This window comes from Perca flavescens, chromosome 7 (assembly GCF_004354835.1).
Source record: "Perca flavescens isolate YP-PL-M2 chromosome 7, PFLA_1.0, whole genome shotgun sequence".
NCBI lineage: Eukaryota > Metazoa > Chordata > Actinopteri > Perciformes > Percidae > Perca > Perca flavescens.
Genome location: NC_041337.1, coordinates 13,373,215 through 13,399,312, shown reverse-complemented (window position 1 = coordinate 13,399,312; position 26,098 = coordinate 13,373,215). Strand labels below are relative to the sequence as shown.

Genomic DNA, 26,098 nt, shown 5'->3' with positions numbered 1-26,098 from the left:
CCTTTGGCAGGTAAATAGTACTTCATTATTTGTAATAGGGTGTGATGGAGATTCGGTGTATGTCTCGGTGTTTGATATATTGATGAACTGGATTTGTGCTTGCAGTTGAAAAGAGTTTCCAGTGTGCGGCTGAAGCTTCAGCCTCTGCAGGACAAAAGCAGCACATTCTGGCAGACAACTACCTTAGATCACACAACATGTATCTACCTCCTCTCTCGACTACTCTCATCTCCTGTCCTCGCTTTTCCACTTTTCTCCTCTTCTGTGAGGAGAAAAGACAGATAAGGCTGCTTCCTCGGAAATTACCTATCACAGCTTGGAAATGTGTTCAGCATTGCTGTCTGAGAAATGCTGAATTTGTCAATCTAGCTCGACTGAAAGGAATATGTGAGCTCAATTTTAGCTGTCATTTTTAAATAAGTCAAGTACTATAGGTGTATGGATATCAGAGTTCATGCTGCATAGCTGTAATAGGAAACAAATCATGCTCTGCAGCTTTTATTCACATTTGTTTATAACGAGATTAAGCCAGAGTGAAGGCCTTCTCAACATATCCGAGGACATTCATCACCAGCAGCAAGGAAAGATTGCTCTCTGGGGCTGTATGGCAGTCTCCCTCAGCTACACACTACAGTAGATATATAACTACAGTAGTTCTCTGCAGTGCCATGAGAGCCTATCATAAATTATAATAAAACAGCATGGCAAGACCCAGCGCACTGTTATTACCAAATCTGCAGTTATAAAGCACAGAAGTAATTGTGGGTAATGTGTATGTATTACTTAGAGACTGCAGGGGGGATGCTTATTCATTATCTCACTCCAAGAGAGCTACGTTTCTGTGGGAGTTGCACAGATCCTCCTCTTGAATCATATACCACCGTCTACTCCTTTAACCTCAAATATAGATTATGAACAGCACTGTCTCAGTATCCATCCAGTATTTTTTTAAGTGGACCTTGGACCTTTAGGGGGATCTTGTTCACAAAGGCAATTTCCATGATGTTTACAGTCACTCTCCTATCCAGCGTAGCCCTTACTTTGGTTGACTAATAAGAAACATCTGCCTGCTCTACTCTGTCTCTATGTATGCCTGGGAGAGATGTAGCGCTGCTGTGTTGTGTTGACGTTTTATGCTCTATCTGGGACGCATCTCTTAGTAACATGCCACAGCCTAACTGGATCACAGATGAAGTGATATGATTGGAACAGATGGTTCTAGGTTCACTCGTTACCATTCAGGCTTCCTGTAAAGGCCTGATATACAACAGAAAGCCTGGAGGACAATAATGCCAAAGGTGACAATTGCTTAGGTGTACATATAGTACGTACATATACGTTCAAAGTGGCATATCTTCAAAGTTAACACAAGTCTTCTCTGAACAGTGACACATGAAGCAATCAATGGTATCTGAAGAGATGTTTGAAGCACAACGTTTGGGCTAGTAGGAAGCCATCATTAATTATCTTCATCTTACGGGGTAAACCCTCCACTCGGATCAACAAGGCTGACTGGGAGTTTGATTCTCCTTTACTTCCCTTGTAACTTAAACAGGAAAACATAAAAACTTAGATGTGCTGCTGAGTGGACAGAGTGACTAAAGTAACATCTGGTACTACAAGACTGATTGTGACATCTGGGAAAAGGGCTATGCTGTACACATTGCTGCACTCCAATCAGGAAGAAATTCCTCTAATCACACAAGTGAAAGATGATTCTCTATTATTACCTGCCAGCATCCTAAATGTCATTCCTGATTTGTAAATTATATGCTACTCCTAATTATGCTGATATTTCCAAGAGCAAAACAAATCTCTCTTATTTTATTTCTAATTTTTATATTGAAAATGTTACTGCCCTTTTGGGGATAAGAGCAATCCCATTAGCATGGGGCACACTTAAATCTCACATTTAAGAACACTCCTGCAGCTGTCCTTTTATATCCTGGGATTCTAATGTCCTGTAGAACAGCCGTCTATAAGAATTAGAGTCACCCTCTCAAATCCTCAGATTTTCCCAGTCCTCGGTTAGTTTTATTTCCAGTCCCCAGTCAGTCTGCGGTAAAATTTAGGTAGTGGAAATGAATGAGTAAAACACCACTCAACTGCTGTAATGGAGCTGCCAAATGTTCACCTATAGTGTAGACATTACAACACAGCAGCAGCACAGGCAACCGTCATCTGTTAAGTGCCTGAAGGTGTGCAGTCATCTCTCAATGCAACTTTTCCACAACGTGGATGAGTATATAGCACAAAAACTTTTGTATTATGTATAATTTGTATTGCACTTTCCAGTTATTACACTGTAATGGGTGTGTCAAAGCTTTGGCCACACTATCCAATACCAAGTGTCAAAATGTCTGAGAGTATTCTGAGGATGTGCAATGGTGATAGGAGTTTACCGCAGGGTTAAGGCAGCCTTTGAGCTACGTCAAATGAGTCTTCTGGCTCCAATAGGCAGCATTGGCCCTGAGGGTCAAAGAATAGGTCAGGCTAAGACATCTCACGGGAGATGAAAGATCGTTCCAACATCTTAACCCACTGGGTATTACTATCATCATTAGAGATGTTTTTCACAACATAGCCTTGGGATAAAATAAATGAGCCTTTAGACAGAATAAATGACTGGTCTGAGGAGGGCCTTGCTTTACCACTGTAAGAGCAGAACTCCATGAGCCCCTGTCCTCCATTAGAGGAGACAATGAGATTCTCTTTTGTGGCCTCCCCGCGGCCCTCTCTCAGTGTGAGATGAGTGGAGTCTTCAGCTGCAGCCACCAGAGAGACACGCAGACAGCCATACTGGCTTCAGCTACTACAATTCAGACGTGGAGACTGAATGAAAAGATGGGAATATTTCAAAGACGCCGTGTCTGGAGGGAGAGCGCATTAGGGCTCCACACGGTCTGGAAGAGGAGCGTGGGCTAGTCGGTCCTGATCTGAGAACCCCGACAAAGAGTCGGCAAGCGCAGGGCAGACTCAGGCATCCCATTAGCCTTTGAGTCTAAATGTCAATGTCTCCACTGGCCTAGTTCAGCAGGCTATTCCCTTCTCCCCCCCCCCGAGATCCACAGTGCGAAAATACAAATAGAAGCAGGAAAAAATACATCAAATGTCATGTGAGACAGACTATTACAATGAAGTACAATCTCTGTCTCACTTCCATGCAAATGTGTCATTTTTTAGAAAATACTGGTTCATTTGCAAAACAATTATCACCGGTAAGATGTTATTTCACAACGGATGAAAGAACGTGGGAAAAAACAAGGTTTTTCATAACAACAACATTAATGTTATTTGTAACCTCTTCAAACTCAAACAAGCATTACTCGTGCTGAGCCAGAAGCTTTTAGTTAAGACTTTCTTACATCACATAGACTGTGACTAAGTCCTTGTACTAATTATGTCTATTTGTGTGTGTGTGTGTGTGTGTGTGTGGGTGTGTTTTAGTATTTGTGATAGTATCCTGGTTGCTGCAGCCTGGGGCCCTGCCCTGAGAGTGGTCCTTGATGCCTCAGTGCTTTGTGTGACATTTCCTAGTAAAGGCCATTGTAGACAAAAGCATCTCCACACGGAGTAACAACACAAATTCTCTACCTTCATCAGTGAGATGATAACCTCATCATAATATCTCCTTCCCAGATCTATTTTTACAGCACAAGAAACTCTTCACCATTCTGCCAATTTTCCAGACTAAAGGGTTGAGATGATTCTCAGTCTCCGATTACTTTTCCTGTAAACTCTATTTTCAGTACTATTAACTGGTGAAGGGCTGTCCAGGCGTTTTGCATACTTAAGGTTAAAAAGAGCGCTTAAAGGAGGGAAAAATCTTTTTACTTAGCTTTACAGTAAGTAAACCTCTGCAAAGCCAGCTTTTTAAGATAGCTGCCACAATTGGCCCATTATGGAGCCATAATGATGGAAACAAATGGCCACTGACGAGGACAGTTTGAGAGCCAACACGACTGCAGACCAATTCATACACTCTATGGCAACACAAGCTAAGTGGTGCCAAAAGACAAGCACAGCACACGACTGGCATGCAAAGCACTTGCTTGCTTTCTCTGCACTAATTGCATGCGTGCTGTTTTAGCGGGCATACGTATACTCTTGCCAATTTGTTGACAATAGAATCACATTAACAACATCTGCATTAGACTCTCTGCCCCAATCCATGCCCTGATCCTTTCATTGTAACACTCTCTCCCTTTCCATCATTACTTGTAGCACACACACTCTCCTTATCTCTCTCTCATTCATACACACACATATATATATATATATATATATATATATATATATATATATATATATATATATATATATATATATATATATATATATATATATATATATATACATATACATACATACATACATATATATATATATATATATATATATATATATATATATATATATATATATATATATATATATATATATATACATACATACATATATATATATATATATATATGACATACAATACCTACATAATGTGTTAGTAAAAGAAAAGGCAATTAGAAATTAATGACTCTTGTTGGGTTATGTTTTTGCCATGGCATCATATCGCTCTCTGGGTTTCCATCCACATTCAGAAAGGGCAAAAAACAGTTGGAGCCAACTTCCATCCAAGTGCTGACAGGCCATCCATCGCTTCCCATCTTATCTCATCCTTTCCCAAACAGCAATTAGCTAACCCAAGCCACCACGGTCAAAATCACACCCAGCATCTCTGGCTTTGGTTCACCATCCTATTACACACATTCCAGGCAACTAACCTCCCCCCCCACATGCCCGCTCCCCTCACCCTACACTCCCACACTCCACTGAGGTTGCCTGGGTTTGAGGCTAACCTATTCTCCATCAAAGTGCAGTGTGAAGGGTAAACATTAGCAAAGGGAGTATGGGATGGAGGACAACTGGCAATCTCCCATAAAGTTGCCAGTGTGGCCACAGTGGTTTTAGCTTCAGCAAAGATAATGGGAACATTTCCTCTCCATTTAAGCAGCACTGGGACAAAGCTACTGTACACACAGCCAACGGGAGGCTGAGTCTGGCGTGGGATGCTATTTTTAAAGATATAAACAGACACAAAAACTGACTTCAAGTCTGCAAAAAATATCACTTTAAATGTTTAAAATCCATTTTGGAAAAACACATTACAATGCCTTCTAGCTGTTGTTGTTTGGAAATTAGATTACAATGCTGTTAGCGACTTTAAATAGACTGTATGATTCAAATTAAATACAGAAATACATACATGGAAATTAAATAACACTTTTAAGCTCAATTACCCCTGGAAGAACTCAATGAGATGTGGAAACAACCAGACATACACAACAACAAAAAGAGACAGTGGCAGAGAGAGAGAAAAAGAAACAAAAAGGACAAACTGAGACACACAGACTGATGAAAATTCAGGAAGCTGGTTTAGCAGTGGCTGCGATGTCACCAGGGAATTCACACGATTGTTGACTTCCATGTAGAGAGAGACAATGAGTTCAGCTTCATTGATTTCTACAGAGGCAGTGAAGCACAGTAATTACCATGGCTCAGACAGAGGAGGCGCTACCACCACAAACACGCTGGGGGGGGGACACACACACACACACTGACACAAATGTAAACCTTAACTACATCTTTAACTAATGCACACAGTCACACAAGCAAAATGTACAGCAACAAGGCAGAGATCTTTCTTCACCCCTAAGAGGCAGAAGAAGAGTAGAAGTTGTTGCAAATGCAAGTGATAGAGGCGAACAAAGAATATCACAGGGGGTAGGAATGTGCTACAGAATAGGAAAACATAGACCTGGAAGTATGGAATGAGAATCCCCAAACAATCTAATCTGTCCTTTAGTGCCCTCCTACTGCAGCATTGTTCTGTCAGAGCCAGATAAGTTTGGAGGCGCTGCAGTGAGTGAACAGAGGGGAGAAAAGAGAAAATCAATGATAAGAGTCTCCACTTGCTACAGTAAAGGACTGAGGTGTGTGTGTGTGTGTGTGTGTGTGTGTGTGTGTGTGTGTGTGTGTGTGTGTGTGTGTGTGTGTGTGTGTGTGTGGGTGTGTGTGAGTAGGGTGGAGTTGGGGGCAGACTAAAGGGGACGTAGCGAATAGGGAGAGGAGTGTAATGTTGAGAGTCCGACTTGCATTGATGCTGGTGTGGGTATGATCATTTATTCATCCCTGTAACAACCACTAAATAATATCATGCTGTCACTACACAAGGCCAAATGCTGTAAACACATCTTACTTCTTTTGTGAATGGTCAAATGCACATTTTAATTCCAGGGTAAGTTTTCTCTGCGGCCCAGTAATAGGTGACAAAGAGAAAAGAAGCCCATTCCTCTAAGTCCAAGATAAGCAAATCCCTTTTCCCCTGATGATGACATGAGAATACTTTATGCTTAATGTGCAGACGTCCCATCAGATAGGTGTAATATATACAACCTCTTTGTCTTCCACCTCAGGTCACCCATCCTGGGCCTGCTTAATTCATTAAACACTATCTTAAGTGGCTGAACTGATGGACTTCTATTATTCAAAAAGTTTCAGAGCAGGTCCTCCAATACAATTACCTCTGTGCACTGGTATCTAAATTAAAGTTAAATATTTAGAAAATCTCCCTAAAGCTGCTAGAGGGATGGAGCTTTATTTAGTTTTATGTGTTCATTTCCAAGATAAATCTGACTGCAAACAGATGAAGAAGAAAATAATTTGCCATGAGTCTGTTCTGAATTTCCTAAGCGATGTGGTGCTCTCTGTCCAAACATTCAGTGGTTAGGTAAGAAAGCCTGTACAAGTTAATGTTCAAAAGCTGGCGCGCAGACGCGTGCGTACACGTGCACACACACACACACACACAGGGCTTTCTAACACAGACAGAGACTCTGGTCACTTCAGGAGAATATATGAAGGTGATCCAAGTATTTGGATTCAACAAGGACTGTTCCAAGAACAGTCACAATATCCCCAGTTGGTAAAAGAGCCCCACTAAACCCTCTAGTTACAGAGGTAGTGAGAAACAGATGCTGGCAAAACTGATTCATTCCTTCAATAATGTTAATTGCCCTCCAGTTTCTTACTTTAGTCAGCGAGGCAGTTGTTGATAGCCTCTCGCGTAGTGAGTCCACACATTTTAGCTTTGCTCATTGTGGCCTGACAAGGCTTAGACATTGGCATGCTTTAGGGTTGGTGTCAATGTGTAAACCAAAATTACTCTGTAGGCAATAAGGTCAGACTTTAATCCCAGCTACAGATAACTGACAAGTGTTCTCCTCCACAGAAACATCAACATGAATACAACCAGCAGAAGCTGACTCGAAAAAATGCCCAACTTGCTGGTCCATCCTTGATAGTCTTGCATTGCCAGACCTTCCTCCACAGCGCAGCGGAGGAGGGTCTGGCAAGTCCACACAGCATTCCGGGATGGGAGAGGAACGTGCTCTGGTTTATTGGCAAGGCTTTAAAACCAATCACAATCGTCATGGGCGAGCCCCAGTGCCGCTGCAAAATAGCTTCTGGAAGGAAATTGTTTTGGTGGAACGTGTACATTTAAAGGTTGTTTTAGTCGTGCAACAGAAAACTCAGATTGGACAGATAGTCTAGCTAGCTGTCTGGATTTACCCTGCAGAGATCGGAGGAGCAGTTCACCATAGTCCTCATAAATCCACAGGAGTTTAATATTCCAACACAAAGAAAGCGTAAGGTGACGGACATCCGGCCGAAAAGGACATACGGCGGAATTTCCGGCACCAAGAGAGCAACCCCGGGAAGTGGAAGGTCGTGGATATAGACTAGTCCTTGGGTAATGCTTGTTATCATATAAACCACTCCACAAAGCTTGCTCACTGGCCTTGCAGCTGCTCCTCCGAACTATCAATTATTAGTGTACATTTTCGAGACTAATTTCTCATCTTAAAAAAACTTACGACTCTGATAATTTACAGATGTGTAAATATGACTTTGAAAAATGTATGTAGTCTGTGAATTAACTTTCCAGACCAAGATGTCAGCGTGTAGCATGCAGTATGTGTCAGTACATGACAATGTGTAAAATGATTTCCCACAGTCCGCTAGAGACAGGACTCCAAGGAGCATACTGACGGTCTGTTGAACCAACTATCGGATGGATTGTCATTAAATGTTCATAATCCCAAGAGATTTGGGAATGAAAATGTCTCTACAAGTACTGGATGGATAGCCAGGAAATTTGCTGGAGACACGGTCCCCTCAGGGAAGTTGCTGAACCTTGGTGTTCCCTTCACTTTAATCCAGCACCATCATCAGGTCAAAATTCCAATTCGTTACAACAAATACCTGCAAAACTAATGACATTTCCAATAGTCTCAGCAAGGCCTGTACTGGCTAATTGGGAAGACTGGGAGAATTCCCGGTGGGCCGGTCTGTTTTTTTTGTTCATGAGGCCAGGCGGTGTTCAGTCACGGTGCTGGGTTGAAATCACAGTCTAGTCAAAATATATCATGGATGCTGTCCCTAGGCTGCCTGCACTCGCAACCCGCTCTTTATTTACAGTAGTATTTTTTTCTTGCAGCCCACCATTCTCTACATTCATGCAGCCCACTACAGAGTGCAGTCTGGTTATAATGACGTAGTTATGTTTTGACTCCTGCGATCCGTGAGCAAAAAGAAACCATAAAAATAGATAACGCAAAGCAGCACTATTTGATTCTGTATGTGTTTTTATTTCATATTTTTTGTTATTTCATTTTAAGCTTTGGATATCTGTGAACACGTATTTGCCGAACGTCATTGTTAACTGTTCTAATACATCTACATAAGGAAGCAACACAAAAATGACAAGGCTGTAGAGAACAGTGCGCTATTGAAGACTAGAGATGGCCCGATACCATTTTTTGCTTCCCGATACCGATTCCGATACCTGAACTTGCGTATCGGCCGATACCGAGTACCGATCAGATACCAGTGTGTCATATATTTTATTATGTTTTAACAGCTGTATACTACTATCCCTGTATGGATGTGATATTATTTCTATCTTTGCTGTCGGTCTGGCTCAGGTTAAACTCTTTGTGAAACATGAACAAACACAGAACTTTCTTTTATTTTCCAGTTTGACAGTCAGTTATAACGGAAAAAGAACCTAAATAAACTACTTTAACGTAGATTTTCTTTAGGGCTTTATTACGTGGTATCGGATCGGTGCATAAACTCCAGTACGTCCCGATACCGATACCAGCGTTTAAGGCAGTATCGGAGCCGATACCGATACTGGTATCGGTATCGGAACATCTCTATTGAAGACTTGTATACTATGGTTAATTACATTCTTTTAACATAGCCAGTCATGAAGTAAAGTGAACCGGTCTAAGGCATCAAACTCCAGAACTGAAAATGAGTCCCAGCTGGTCTCAGCTGTGGTTTCTAACCAAGATAGTGGTGGTATAATAGCAAAAATCATTCCTGTTAAACATCAGCATGTTAGCATTGTCATTGTGAGCATGTTAGCATGTTGATGTAAGCGCTTACAACAAAGACAGCGTCGCTGTACCTATGTACAGCCTCATAGAGCCGCTAGTGTGGCTTAAGACTATTGTTTTAACTATTAACTCAAATCTATCAATATAGCTATCAGTCTTGATTAATCTATCTTAAACACACGCACACGCACAGACACACACACACAGACACACACACAGACACACACACTTTGTTAAGCGGAAGGAGTTTCTTTGTTTTTTGGCATAGATTTGTGTTTTAGCTGTGAGGTAAGGACAGCTCAATTTGTCAAGAGAGTGCACGAAGCTAATCACATCAAAGGAACTGCTACCCCGGCTAATATCAGCCCACGAGCAGGATGCCTCATTCATTAGTCTGCATCTGCAGGACAAATCACTTCTATGCTGACATACAAAAGCAACAAACGCAAGCGAGATCATGCCTGGTAAACCTTGCAGCGGGCTATTGACATGAGACATACAACGCTGGAAATATTTGATTTGACAAATTCGATGTGACATCATTTAACTTTGTGACTGTTCTCTGCGCAACCGCTCCGTTTACCTCTACATGGTATAGCGGTGCTGCAATGCACACTGCAGGAGTCATGTGTATGCAAATGTGTGCGTGCGCTTCAAAGAAAAATGCCTTTTTCTCTATGGCACAGGAACGCCTCAGCTTCTCCTGTGCTTGAGTGGAAATGTGGATCAAATGGACGAAAGATGTTTCCGTGTCCTCTCTATAAGAAGGAGCAGGCGTCTATGAAGAATATTTTACCTTCTTAGTTATAATAGAACAGAGTTGTGCCCTTCAATGCAGTATCATTTGTCTCCATTTTCTCTGTCCAGTGGGCATCACATCCGACTCAGCATTTTCTACACACCCTCCTCTGAGAAGACAAGCACTCCTCAAGGGCTTTTTCTGGCCAGAGATGATATTGCAGTTAAGGTAGAAGACCACAGCAATTCAAACTTCTGGACCAAAATGTTGCCAGTAGAAACCAAACCACTAAGATGCTTATTTACTTAACAGAGTCATTATACTGCAGCATGTCAAACACCAGTACTTTATCGTCAAAATACACAACATGCCAGCAAGAAGCTATTGAAAAATCTTTTAATTTAAGCAGCTCACATTTTAACCAGCCCTGTCAAGTCAATGGTGGTCTTGATTTTAAAAGAAAATACCAACTATGCTTTTGCAGTGGCTGATATCAGTGTGTGTACAGTCTTTACATCGTTACATACCTGAAAAAGTGGTCATCAGTAATGAGGATGAGAACGTGTGAAGCTATATAAAACTTCTGTGACTGGCAGCTCATACATGTTGCTTGTCACATGGCTGAGATGGTGTTATTACGCTCTGCTTCTGTTCCGTAATTCCTGTGCAGTCAGGTGCTGTAGCATGATGAGGCCAAGTCTTTCATCACCGTCCCAATAAGTATCTTTATTGTGCTTTTCCGTTTCCAGTTTCTTCTGTTCATCTCATTCGATGGAAGAGAAAAAAACAAACTTTCTCAAGTTCAATCAAACCGGCACCTCCGATTTCCACACGCGCACCTGCACCCGTTTGCACACAGACATACGCATCACAGTATGGCTGTGTGCAAACAGCTAGAAAGAAACAAAGAACACATCCCTGATTCCAAACCTATTTTCTTAAAAACAAAACAGGAACTGTCAAATTGTTGTCGCTAAATTTGGATTTACCAAACAAAGAATATATCTTGTGCATAAATTAAGTGAAGGGATAATGAGAAATGCCACACTTCTGTGATAAGAGGAAATGGAACGCAGCAGTGGCCAATCAACTCATGAAGATTAGAAATAGAAACAACAATCTCACCTGACATAAAAAACTCACAAGGATGAAAAAGATGACTGGAGAGCCAATAAGCTTTCATGGATCTGGTGTTTGACCAGCTGTAAATGAGGGGGCAGGGGCTTCTGTACGGACATGGGGAGAGGAGCTGCTAAAGATAAGATGCACTGCCTCCTTAGCCATTTCTCCTAGCTGGGGGGGTATTCTGTTTCTCTGTTCTCGCCGCAGCTTTGAAGCTCTAATTCCTCTGATCTGTCATCTATCTCTTGCCTCCCATGCTGTCCAGTGCTCTCCTGCTCATGAGCAGGACGATGTGACAGCACCGTAGCCAACGCACAGTGGGAGAGGTGGCCGGCCCTGTCTTTTGAAACAGGCAGACTATGCTAATGGCATAGTAGCCATATTAGCTGGCTGCCGTGCACGGCTTGTAATTTTGTCCAGATTAGCAAATGTTATGCGCACCCCTTTAAGAACAACAAAAATCTAATGTTTCACAACAGGATGCGCGGCCGTTTTTTCACACCATTTACCACTGGGCTCTGCAAATAGGCTCCCAACTACTTTATCATGTAGAAGGCATTGGCCACAAGCTGAAAGATCAACACTGCTGTGAGTTCGGTGGATCTAGATTTAGATACTTGGGGTTGGTTGGTAAACAGTGGTTCTGAAATGTACCCAGTGAAGACACCCAGGCAATATCACACGCCTCTCTGTCTCCCCATCTTGCTTTCTTTCTCCCCCACAGCCCAGGGGTGTCTGCCTGGGAGGCACGTCAGCGTGTATCTCCCTACGGTGCGTCTCTCTGCCACCATGGCAAATCAATTCTTAATAAACCATCTGAAGGCTTCCTCTGCTATACCTTTCATTTCCCCTCCTCAAAGCTGCAGGGCAAATTAGCCTGCCAAGAGGATGAGAGGGAGCAAGCGGCAGAAGAAAGCAAGAGAGGGGGGGGTGAAAAAAACGACCCAACACCTACAATTAAATTAACAAATCACTGTTCTTAATTAATCAGGGAATTACAAGCAGTACTGTGGGTTTGAGACGTGACTGACATGTCTAGCGCTCCCTGCGTTTGATTTTTGTTAGTGCTGCTGCGGTGGGGAAGCAGAGGGAGGTAAAGGAGGAGAGGAAAGGCAGATGAAAGCTTAATATACTCTCTGCATAGCCCCCTGAGCAGAATAGTGAGGCTGTTACCTCTACTCCACCCGTCTTTCTTTGGTTTCCTCTTCCTCCCACTCTCTTATACTGTATCCTTGTCATTCCTCCCTTACTTGGTTTCTATCTCCTACCACTCCAACTATTGATTGATTGATTTATTTTGGATTTGACAAACAACATAATCCAAAAGGATAGCATGTTAAAGTGTAAACAACAACATGGTCCTTGGTGTTAAAACATGCAACACATAACAAAGACCTATTTCTGGTCAAAAAAATCTAGGGTACAGCAACAAGCTGTACTTTCACCTATGGACCAATGAAAAAAGACTCAATAGGTTATAATATAGGCCTATATATATTTCTAAATAAAACCAAAGCCATGCTTTTATTTGTGCACTTCTTGAGCTGCACCTGATATTCTTATTGCAGCATTTTAGTTATTGTATCTAGTCTAATTTAGGGAAGTCTCTATCCTTTCGCTGGTTCTGAAACCTATGTTGGCTAATGAGGTGTGATTGACAGCTGGATTACACCATCGCTTTGTAATCCTTTCATTTCTGTGTTTAGGATAACCCCCCCACACACACACACACACAGACCAGGGCCTTGCCTCATGCCTCGAGGGACAGTCAACAATGTATGCGCGTGTATAATGCTATGTATAAATGCCTAAGCATGTGCAATATTTAATTGTGTGTGTCTAACCTCTCCCAAAGCCCAGTTCATAGGACAATAAAACATGAATTATCTCCACAGTGCAGTGAGGCCAACAATATACCAATCATCATTCAAGACCACCAACACTCTGCTACATAGTTCACAAACCATTGAAAGGTATACTATAGAGTGGACCCATTTTTCTGTCCATCCTTGTCCTAGGTTAGAGCAGAGAAAATAGCCCTGCTTGCAAATCTGTCTGCAGCTCCTCATCCCTTTCTAACCCAGAGATGAGCAAACACTGTCTTCTCTTCTGAGTTTGGCTGCTCCTTTAGCCCTCCTCTAGCCCTCCTCCTCCTCTTCTGTCTCTCCCTTTCCCTTCTTTCCCCTCGCTCCCTCACAGGAGCTTGTTCCCTCGGCGGCCACAGGATTCACTTTGTTTTTGATCATTCTCAGATTCAGAGCTAGACAACTTATCTGCTTCTCTACATTCTCCCAGGCCCAGAGGAGGAAAGCGGGGCCTTTTATTACCCTCGCTCTCTGCCTTTTCCTCTGATGTGCTGAAAAAGACAGATAGGGAGAGGGAGAAGAAGGGAATTCTGGCCAGTGTGCTTTTGAAAGCGGGTTGGTCCCGAGGCTTGAAATGGCTGGCTTGCGAGTCTACATTTAAATCATGGAGTTTGACCAATAGTATTACAAGGCTGTGTTAGCTTTCCAGCTAGGAGACATGCTGCAGTGTCACATACCAATTTTCAGCATTCAGCTCCTGCTTCAGATGTGTATAGAAAAAACGGCAAAAGTATAATTACAGTTCTCCACAGCAGTCACCCACTGTATTACAGAATAAGTATGAAGCCTTGATATTGAAATGAAGAACAGGTTCTGTTAAGAATATCCATGCCTCCAATTCTTCAGGTTCTTAGACAAAACAAGCCTTACAAACAAAGCTAGTAGTTTAACGCAACAGCAAATTCCTGTTTACACTCCGATTCCTGCTCATCAAGTTGGACTTTTTACAGCAAAGTACTACATTTGAAATTACTAAACTTTGGTGGCGACTGCAGTGGAAATCCAAAACAGACACAATACAGCACATCATCAATGTATAAGTTAATGTATGCATTGATCAATGGAGTAAAAACTAAAGAGAGTAATTGAGTATGTGACAACCGTTGCCACAGCTACAATGATCTGTCTTTGACAATTTTTTTATATCTTATTGTGAACGGAGCAGCACTGAGTTTCACACTAAAAACATGGTTGTTTTTTTTTAATATTCCCTGCTGCCTCCCATGAACAAAAACAAAGAATGTGGCCCACCATCTACACTGTGATATCATGGATCATTAGACCATCCAAACAGCAACAGTGATTTTAGGATAGTGTATTTTAGTTTAGAAGTGACTGCTTCACTATAACCTTATATTAAAAAAAACTAGATATTTACAGTATAGTTCTACAACATCAACAAACCTATACAAATTCTGTTTTAAGAATATGTAGCCTTTGTTGTGCTACTTACTGTGCCATGTACCAGCATGCCACACAATATTATACAAAAAAACATGAAAATATATGGACGCACAAATGGATTTATGCTCGAACACATACACACTCATAGAGGTCTCTAATTATTCACATTACTATCTAACATTTCAATGCATTGAATAATAGATTAAAGTTGAGCTATACATCAGAGATCAAAGATCAGAGCACAATGTTCTCTGATCTTTTGAACAGTTGCTCATTTCTCCACTGCCATTACACTTTCTATGAACACAGCGGTGGATAAACTACATTAAGCAGTACCACATTCATCAAATAACAACTTTTAACATGACATATAGTGTTGAAACAACTAGTCAATTAATGAATTCATTAATTTGTCAACAGAAAAGGGACAATTAGGAGAATCAATCTTTTAAGTCCGATATCAAGCAAAATATTCACTGGGTCACAAGATTTGTTGCCGTTATATGTTTAAATATTTATATTGTAGTTTTTGGCATTTTATTTTATTATCATTGAATTAGTAGATTGGAAAAATAGCAGGCATGTTTGTAGATGACAATTAGTGTTACATGCAGCTCTGAAGTCTAGTGAATCAAAAAGCTATGATTTTGAAGGTCTCCACTTAATTGCCCCCGCAACCAACTCTATCCTTGAGCAACAATTCAACATTCAACCACGAGCTCAAGGGAGTGCCTAACTAGCCAGTTAACTCTGCCCCAAACTACAGGGAGATATAAGGATACCCCCCTTAGGGGAAACCAATCAAATAGGTCATAAAAAAAGCAAACATCTATCTTGATATAAATCATCAGAAACTGTTTGCAAAGGCCAGAGTTCCTCTTGAAGTGCCTCTGTGAGCCCCTTATTAGCTTTTAGCCTGTTGAATAACGTAGGGCCAGACACCATGGGACTCATCAATGTCTTCTGATTAATTAACATTACTGGCACTCTGTTTGTCGACCCCCAACTCCTTTATCCTTTTGTCCTTCTGTCCCCTGTGTTCCTGCATGGCTTCCTTGTTCAGAGGCGGTGATTTGACTGCGTGCTGAACTCAAGAACTTAATGGGGAACATTCACAGCGAGTTCAAGACACAATTAGTGATTACCAGACAGCCATGTCTTCCGAGGGCTTCCATCCTTCGTTTCATCCTTCCTTAACAAAGACCAGGGATCTTCAAGCAAAAGGAATAGCATATGAGTCTGTAATGCTCTTGGATTTGTCCTGCCCACATTCTCAGAGAGATCATACACTTCTGCCGGTTGATTATAAAAGTGTGAGAAATGGACAGAAGATTCTTTAATTAACAATAACGATCCGGTCTCAGTTTGGGGAAACTAGCCAGGGAGGAGAGATAATTGAGGGGTGGGGTAGAGGTGAGAACGCTGGACCATTTTTCATATCCCTTTTCTAAAATCACTGTTATGGAGGAGTTTTTATAACACTGGCTGTAAATTAGCTTTTTGTCCACTGCTCTTTAATTATGTTTTGTAACAAGAAACTGTTAGGTTAAAGAATTCTGAGAAGTGGAGAATCATGCAAACTGAGCTCATACATTTTTAAATTGCTCAGTGCTAGTAACAGTAGAACTGTAGAAGAAATTGAAAGTTGAAATAAAAAAAAAAGAAGCAATATTAATATTCAAAAGAATATTCAACTGCAAAATGGTGTCATCCATGTGTCTTCCACAACTACTGCCTGTCTTTATCACAGCACACCAACTAAAATAAAAAGTGATGGAGCCGCGATAGCTGAATCATCCCTTTATTGGTTGCCTTCACAGTGGCCTCGTTCCTAACGTAATCAATTAGTCTGTAATTAAAATGCTGCCATAGACAAACGGAGGCAGTGGAGGAGTGAGTGGGCAGGAAGAGGACACCACAGTGTTTGGGCCCAGGCCAAAGCTAAACTGGAGTAGTGGGCGGCCTGGGAGGGGAAATCTAGAGCCCATTTGTTTTAGAGTGCCATAATGGTTTTTTTGTGTTTCTTTGTGTGCGTGTGTTTGTGTGAATGTGCAATGACAGTGAGCAACACAATATAGGATATTGATAGATTGGCTTTAGGTTACAGAGCTGTATCTTATACTTGATCTTGTACCCTGTTGAGAAGAAAGTGTATCTCTCCCTCCACTCCACCCTCTGTTTCACCCTCCCACGGAGCGTGGCCTAGCTGAAGGACATGGTCAGTGGGACTCTCGAGCGAAGCGAAAACAGCCTTGTAGGCTTATCGTTATCCTGCTGGCGTAATCCCTGTCCACCACACTCCAGCAAAAGAACAGCCCTGGGAGCGCCGCGCGTTGCATTGCTCTTGCTCCTCGTGACAAACTATTTTACCAAAGACATCAGTGACACCTTACAACAGCCGCTGTGGAGTCTTAATCTGATACCACCAACAAATAAACCCTGCTAACTTCAGACAAAATGTTCACGTGTGTGTGTGTGTGTGTGTGTGTATGTGTATGTGTATGTATATATATATATATATATATATATATATATATATATATATATATATATATATATATATATATATATATATATATATATATATGAGAGAGAGGGCAACAGAGAGAGCTAGTATGTGTCCTCTTGTCATCTCACAGCCCATGCAGACCATCTGTGCATTAAAGAGCTGGAGTACAAGCAAAGTATTTAAATGGGTTTAATGTCTTCAGGAGGGCCATAACCTTGGTCCTGTAGGACCCCAGAAGGCCCATCATACCAAGGCAGGAGGTCTCTTAATGTACCAAGCAGATGACAAGGATGCAGAGTTCACACACACAGACACACACACACACAGAGAGAGACACACACAGACACACACAGCAGAGTAACTCAATCTGCAGGAAGTCTCCCACATTGTTCATCCACTCTCCTCTTCCCTCCCTCCCCGTCTCCTTTGTCCCTCCTCTCAAAACAAAAAGGGAGAAGATGTCAAAAATCTCATTAAAAAAGAATGGCCTCCACCTGCTTTCTTTCTTTTCTCATTCTCTCCTGCTTGCCTTTCTAATGACCAGCTTGGAAAAACCTGGCAAATGCCCTCAACGCACGGAGCGTCGGACAACTACCTCAGTGCTCACAGCGCATTCAGCCACAGAATGCATACACCAAGCACACAGAAGCACATAACTGTTCCACAGCATGGGTTCCCAAGTCTGATAACATCAATCAACAGGAACTCCTGCAGGTGTAACGCCTGCCCCCCCCCCCCCCCCCCCCTTTGCTTATCTCATAAACCACTCACGTCTAGACCTTAACAGGCAGAAAAAGAAACACTCAACATGTGGATAAATCATCTATATGAGCCTCTCTGGAAAATCCACACACAATTCTTGAAAACAATTGGACACATACATCAGGCCTGAGGTTACACGTTAAGTAAATATGTGTCAACTGGCTTTTTGTAACAACTCCCTGAGGTCAGATTAGCCTTTAGAGCTAAGAGCATAAACCAGCACCTCAGTGTGGCTGTAGTGTCTTCACCGCTTCACAAGACATCCAACAAATGTCAGCCTCATGCGTCTCTGTTATTAATAACCATGGAAAACGGATGTGTCTGCGCCTGTCTCTGTGACTGAATATCCTCACAAAAATTAGCCATAAACCATGTAATAGTTCAAACAGATGGCGGAGAGAGAATAAGGATTTGCATTGTTATTTTGCATTACAACAGGAGACTAGATGGTTATATTGGAGGGGGTTGCAGAGACAAAAATGAATGATTCAGAACAACAAAAAGAAAGAATCAAAGACAGATAGAACTTTGCAAAAGATTAGAATAAAGTAAGACACAGAGATCTAAAAACTAATAATGAGAGGAAACAATGAGCGTGATTTAGGCAGAAACAGAAAGAAACAAAAGGAGGCTATATTCCAACAATGTCTAATCTCCATGAGGACGCCTGTCTCCTATCGACCCAGATAACACTGCAGGCTGTGTATCATGAGATTTGGGGCAAAAGGTAAACAGCAAATCAAAACAATTTAATTCTGTTTGAGGGTGAAGGGGAAGAGAAAATTGATGTATTGTCCATCCCTTTGGAGCGTGTGAAAAGAAACAGCATCTTTTATTCAGGCTCCTATGAGTCACTCCTTCGAAGCGGACTTCTGTCCCTACATCACCGGCACTCTGAAACCACTGAAGAGTGTGTCAGCTCTGATTTTGGGTAGAGGGGAAGGTAATTTTATTTCATAGTTTAACATCTTGGGCAGAGGATCCTACTGTATAAGGTTATTTGTGATATTGAGCCATTTCTTCCTATGAAGAAAGTTATGTGCATTTAACCGGGGGTGAAATTGATGCCTACTGTATTTCAAATTCTGCGCTTCAAGTTGCAAAATGAGGTTCACAATACAAAGCATATAGCAAAGTCACAGCCATGCTTTTGGATTTTGAAAAATCACCTAAAGCCTTCAGAGGAAAGCTTCACCAACCAAGGCAATTGAGACTCATCACCCGGGGCCTTCTCGGTGCCCGCTGGAAGAGATTTTTGGAAATATTATCCAGGAGAAAAGTAGAGCTCTGAACAATTTGTTTTATTCAGAATGCAAAGCTCGCTCATCCATTTCTCCTGGTTTCTGGTTATTCTCCTAGTGGGCAACAGCCATGCTGCAAATATGATAAAAACAAGGTGGCAATGAAGGGAGAGAGAAGAGATCTGGTTCAAAGAGGCAAGGCATAGAATTAAATGTAATCAGCTGTAATGTGAATCTCCACTGAATGGCAGCATATAAAGACACTGTGATAGACATGGAGTGTGTGCGTAAGAGGGTGAGAGAGTGTGTATATTTAAGGATGAGCGAGAGAGAGAGAGAGAGAGAGAGAGAGAGAGAGAGAGAGAGAGAGAGAGAGAGAGAGAGAGCGAAAGAGTGCTTACAGTGCATCAGAAAATGTATTTATGAGTACAATAGCAATATAGAGCCTGGCCAGGAGGGTTAAGGACAGATATGGTCACCTTAATACAGACATTCAGGCAATTTATTCTGGCTGATGAGTTACTGGAGGGGATCTAATTTTCAAAATGGAGCCAAGCATCAAAGGAGTTTCTAAAAACAAAGTGATGACTGTAGAGAAAATCTCCTATTCCCTCTGAGAAGCCACACTGTGGACGTCAGCATTGTTATAGCTTAGGTACTGTCATGTCCAAAAGAAGCACATACACGCATCAGAATTCACCAAATCTGTCTTTCACTCAGACACACATAGACACACACACACAACCGCAGTCACATATACAGAAAGTGAGGTCTGCCCAAAACCACCAGAAACCCAAACAAAGTCCAAGGTCAGCAGAGTGGGCTCACTGAGCTGAAACCACCACCCCTGGCTTTCATTACCAGGAACAGGATCAGCAGAGGGATAAAGGGACACATGGGATGAGGTTACGTTAGCTGGCTCTGTTTTTATCTGTGTGAGTCTGGCCAGGACCCAACTCCTACTTTCTGGTATGTGGGATACAAAACACTCCAAACATCCTGACAGCATCTTTTGTTGATTCAAATGTTCTTAACAACCAACTTTGCTGTGTGTGTGACGTTAACCATGCCTGGCAGAGCTCTGCTCTAATGGTGCCCAGAGTGTGTGCGTGGTAAGGAAGCAGTCATAGCTCTAATGAAAACCAGGCATAAATGAGAGCGGGTGACCATAGCACTGAATGTGTCATACACACATTTTGCACACACACACGCACACACACACACACACACACACACACACACACACACACACACACACACACACACACACACACACACGATAAAGTGAGGCCTCTCACCCCTTAAACCCATTATCTCACCTCTTAAGCCCCTGCCGTTTCTATTGTTCATAAAAAGTCTAAAATGTTTATCAAAATTTTAATAAAAACACCATCTGAACCAAGGTTTTTCCAGATGAATGGTGAGCAAATCGATTCACGCAGCAGGAACAAAGCAGCATGTAGAATTTATATGTATAAATGTTTATTGGACAGACTGTGTTTATCAATGAAAACCCTCAGTTGGCTAAAACACCCAGAATCTCAAGGAAGTGATCTAAATGACCCTCACTGCAGATTAAAAAGGAAAATTAAATCATGAGATGGTCGAAAATTAAAATGACCAACAAATGAAAATGCTGAAGGAATGATGAAAAAGTGGGATGCAGATTGTTACACAAAGATGCAATTCAATAACTGAACCAAATCCATTTCCGCACTTTGCAATTTGGATATCTTAGACAGATATTGCCCATGAGGCAAAGATTTAGCCTTGGTTTTGTTCTCAGCTTTGGCTTTGCCATCATGTCTGCTGTGGTGGTTTCAATAACTACACTTTGACATTTTATGCAACTGGTACTTCAGAGTGACTCGAAGTGATACAATGTGAAATGTAACACCCTCCTCCTCTCTGCCGACCTCCTGTCGAGACCCACACATCCTCCCCATCATGGCCAAGGTCCTAGTTCTGTCCTTCCCATTATTCCCCTGGTGGCTAACATGAAAAAAAAAAAAATTATATATATATATATATATATATATATATATATATATATATATATATATATATATATATATATATATATATATATATATATATATATATATATATATATATATATATATATGTTTGTGTGAGTGTGTCAGTGTGTGTGTTCGATGATAGGCTGTGTGCATGACTGAGTGTCATTACTCCTTCCCCCATCTGACGGTTTTGGGTTAAACAATGTTATTATTAAAGCCTTTCCAGAGTAGCTTCCTGCCTCCCTCCAGTGACACCCTTACCAACTATAAATCAACTGGCTGAGCCCTGTAAATCAAGTGTGTGTGTGTGTGTGTGTGTGTGTGTGTGTTGTTTGTCTGTGTCTGTGTCTGTGTGTGTGTGTGTGTGTGTGTGTGTGTGTGTGTGTGTGTGTGTGGTCACTGCAGCTGTGCTCTTAGACGCACATGGAGATGATATTGCAGCTGTGAGTGTTTCACGACTGAGATGAGCACATTCTACTTTAGCAAGATCCTTTAAAAACAACACAGAGGAAATAAATGTTAAATTAAAGCATATGCTTTTAATTTGATTCAAGGGGATTGAACATTAATGAAAGGACACATGTACTATGGCTGAGTGTGACCCCGCCCTATGACCCCTCTGGAAGGTGGGATCTCCTCATGATGAAAAATAAACAAGGAATAAAAAAAAAAGCATGTTTCATGAGTGGAGACTGCCGTGGTTTATCTGCTTTGTTTGGAGATGACTATTGTGTGGCTTACAGAAAAAAGTGTGCAGTAAAATTACACTAACACAGCTTTTGTAAATAAAATTCCAAATACTAAAAACAACCCTGTTAGACCTCTAAAGATTAGTTTATGTCTGAACGCAAACACAGACACAATTTTTAAAAGTGTTTAAATGCGTCTTTTTAAAATTATATTTGCCTTAACTGTATTGTTGCTTGTTTTAACTGTAAGGTGTCCTTGAGTGCTATGAAATAAATAAAATGTATTATTATTATAATAACAACAGAGGAAATGTCATCGCTCTTAGACCAACCCAGATAAATAATGCTCTCTGATATAGTAGTAGTGTCAGTACGGCTCCTGTGAAGCAGTGATGGCTCATTCTGTGATTGTTTGTGATTGTGTTGACACCCCCTGCTGGGCTGAAGACATCATTACCACACATAGAGAATGCTTACTACCAGCAACAATGTACCATATCCATTCCCACTTCCAGCCAGGCTACAATATACTGAAGTTAATGAAACACTAAAATCAAGCTGATACCTGCCTCCAGACATATCACTCCAGCAAGAGGATAAACAAGAGAGAAAGAGAGAAAACAACCAAAAATAATAATATACTGAACCCTATTGTACAGCACATGTATATCCTTAGTCTAACGCGCCTGTGTGTGTCTATGTGCACACACGCACACACTCAAGAGAGAGAGTCTAGACAGCTGTGTTCCCCGCCAGGTCTCTCACTACTAACGAGAGTGAGAAATATATACCGTGCAGCTGCCGAAGACACTGTCGACCCACAAAAGAGCTATTGTGCGCCCACAGCAAAACAATACAGCTTAGCTGAGCTATGAGAAAAAAAAAACATTGGGATCAATAGAGAATTGCAATTAGCCCACATTGGCAGGAGCAGTGCCAGATTAGACACAGGATGTCAATTCCATTTCCTGCACTATCGGGCCCTCAAACTTGGTTGGCTCACTGTGTAATTGGTGCAACATGCATACAACTGGGTAAGGACATGGTGTGGGAAGCTTAACAGCACATAAGATTAGTGATGGAGTGATTATAATAATAATAATAATAATAATAATAATAATAATAATAATAATAATAATGTTTAAGAGGTTGATCAATGTCAAAAAACTCAAATAATTCAAACATGTAACATACAAGCATTTGGAGCGTAATAAAAGCATGTATTGTATCCACGTACATTTTTACATTCAGAAAACATGTTTGTTTGGCTCTGTCTCAGTCACTACATCACAACTGTAATTCAAAGCTTACGGTTTACAGTATTTGATGTCATCCACAGCTTTAAACATGCATCAATTTCCAGAATTCAATCTTTTTCTAAGATTTCAATCTATTTTCCAGACACATAAAAACTACATTCATTATTTGAAAATGACACGGCCTGCCATTAAAAGAGAACACATCACCACACAGATTTTCTGTCACTGGCCTCATTGCAGAGAAGGAGCTCTTTAACTCATGATGCAAACCTGCCTGACAAAATATAAAGGAACTGTCTCGCCACTTAACGGTCTTACCTTTACGTATGCCCTGGCTTTGCAGTACATCCCTTGAAATCAGCACAGAGTAGAAGCTTTGTGAGAAGCCAGGTCGGCAGGGATCTTTGGAAGCATGCTCCCCATTATTCCTCTGGAAGAAAGAGAATACAAAGAAAGACATTGATAAACATGGATTCCATTGATTTCTTGCTTCTCTCTGGCCCTGAGTCATGGAGAAAAGCAGCAGTTAGCAGAAATATATTCAACATGTTTATTAACTATATGCTCCTGGGCAGGCCCATTGCCCATTGTTCCACACTTCGAAAATATCTGATGAAATGTTCTGTGCAACTCGCTCCATTAAGAAACCAGCCCCAGAATGAAATGAGGACAATTTTTAAATATTGTGCTCAGGGTTAAGTGAGACACGCAGCATACACACACAAAAAGAAAACGGCAGGAATGCAGCAGAATGTTCTCACCCTGACTGTGGGTCTTACACTAGCAGAAAAGAAGGAACTGTGTGTGTGTGTGTGTGTGTGTGTGTGTGTGTGTGTGTGTGTGTGTGTGTGTGTGTGTGTGTGTGTGTGTGTGTGTGTGTGTGTGTGTGTGTGTGTGTGTGTACTACTCAAACGGTCTGCAGAAAACTTTGCACCAAACATTTAGTGGTCACTGTTGGTTAAATTGAACGATCTGACCCACTACAGCCACTACACAAGTAAACGTGAACGCGCACAAACACACACCAGTGCCAAGGCTTGCTGGAGTCTAAATTAAGAGGAGGCATAACGCATTGGCTATAGGTTCTCTCCTCTAGGGAAGAAATAACGCAAAAGTAAAATATATCTGTGTCACTTCCCTAAATTGACACGGCATTAGAGAAATGGGTTTTAGTCACAAAAGCGGCAGAGAGCAAGATTTAGCAGATATATTCGCTGCGGCGTTAAGGAGTAGCCCACCGGCGCCGACTTAATTCAGCTTGTATAGATTAAATGACGAGAAAAAGGTTTGAAAAGCACCTTACAACTGCAAAAGATCAATGTGTTATGAGCGAATGCTTTTTGGCCATGGAAGGGAATGCTCTGCCAAATTAAGCGAGACGACTAAATGACTTTGATAAAGAATTAGGTATCATCCTGGGTGATTAAACGGTGCTGTAATTTTTAACTTGTGTAGGATATTGCAGCCCAGTGATGAACCCGCAGCGATCCAGGGACAATCTGACGACCAGAGCTCTTAACTCTTACTTTCTTTCTTTTTTTTCACGGAAACACTGAAATCCATTAGGGAACCAATTACTACTTGTAGGAAAATTACAACCACCGCTGCGCTGCAGCTGCTGCACACTGGACCGACCCTGGACTCCATCCGACTACATGACTTTATTCAAGCTTATATAGCGCATTGCTTTGAAACCCTGCGCCTTCCGACGCTGCATCTCGCGTTCTCACAACTCCTCTACACAGAACAAGCGGTTCTAAATAATGAGATAATCTCACCCAGAATGTGTCAAGAAGAAGGGCTGCTGTCAGGACCAGAGCGAAGTCAGTTCTCATCGTGGCGAGCGAGCGAGCCAGGGTGCCTGGACGAGGATCCACAAAGAGGCTAGATTCGTAATTCTTCTCCAGTAATTGTGTAATTTTTTATCTTCTTCCCCCCCCTTCTTGCTCAGACTGTTCGTTACGTCCCCTCCTTGTGCTCCGTGAGTGTGCTGCAGCTCTGGCCCGAGTTCCCCCGGCTCTCTCATGTGCAGGTGAGCGCTCCGCTCAGCACCAAGGCGCAGCCAGCGTCACTCTCCAACCCCTCCTATCACCCGGTGCAGGACAACTCCACACACGCACTTAAAGAAACACTCGTTTGGAGCTTTGGAACAAACAACCACGCCACTGACGTCTTTTCCTCTTTCCGAGGTCTCCGGTATTTAAATCCCTCTCCTGTGGCGACCTAAACGGCTTCGCAGTTTTGTGGTTGCAAATGAAAGGGTCGGTTAACCATGATTCGAGTCCCTATCGTCCAAATGTATGGCGAAGTCATTAGCCGTGAAAGTTCACTGCTTCACCATCTGATATGTGCGTTATTGGATTTCGGCAGTTAACTCGTCAGGGAGACGCGCGCAGCATTCCCAACTTTAATGTCTGCTTGCCGTTATTCTGATTAAAGAATCTTTCAAGGTTCAATTTGGACAAACTAAGCAGGATGTCACGTATGCAGCAGGTATCACATGACCTGTAGGTAATCAGCACAAGTAAAAAAACAAACAAAAGAAAACCCACACATAATTCCTACCCCTTCTCTATGCTTCATCTTGATCACTCTGAGACCAGTTAATTAATTCTGTAGGCTACACAAAATAAATCATAAAAGCAATCAACAAATTGATGGGTTTTTAGGCTCGTCCGTATAACGCCATTAGTCTCTTGACAAGTACTGGATGTAACATCTGTCCACTTTGAGAACACACTATTGTGTAACTTTTTAAACACAAGATATACTGTAGGGATAGCAAACTGTACTATGATGTGATTAATACGTCATCAGCCCTCATTTCCATTGTTTTGATTCAAATGCACATTTTTTGCAGATTACTTTGAAAAATGAAATACCATTTGTGGTATGTAGTAACGGATGCATTTTTTAATAATTTTTTTTCGTGTCAAGTAGTCTGATTTGAAGACTGCAGTATGCAACTGCCACAGTCCACCACAGTAACTAAAACTAGGAATCCTTTTGACAAAAATGGAGCA

At 41.6% G+C, this 26,098-nt stretch overlaps 1 protein-coding gene across 1 annotated transcript in view; it reads right to left on the bottom strand.

Annotated features, from left to right (window-relative positions):
- Positions 1–25,475, bottom strand: part of LOC114558067 (cadherin-4) — a 246,031-nt gene extending 220,556 nt beyond the window's left edge. Inside the window, exons 1-2 of the mRNA XM_028581788.1 lie at positions 24,854–25,475; positions 23,394–23,505 (exon numbers count right to left, since the gene is read on the bottom strand). Coding sequence (XP_028437589.1) covers positions 23,394–23,505; positions 24,854–24,910 — 169 coding nt within the window. The 5' untranslated portion in view covers positions 24,911–25,475. The remainder of the gene's footprint in view (positions 1–23,393; positions 23,506–24,853) is intronic.
- Positions 25,476–26,098: the final 623 nt, after the last annotated feature.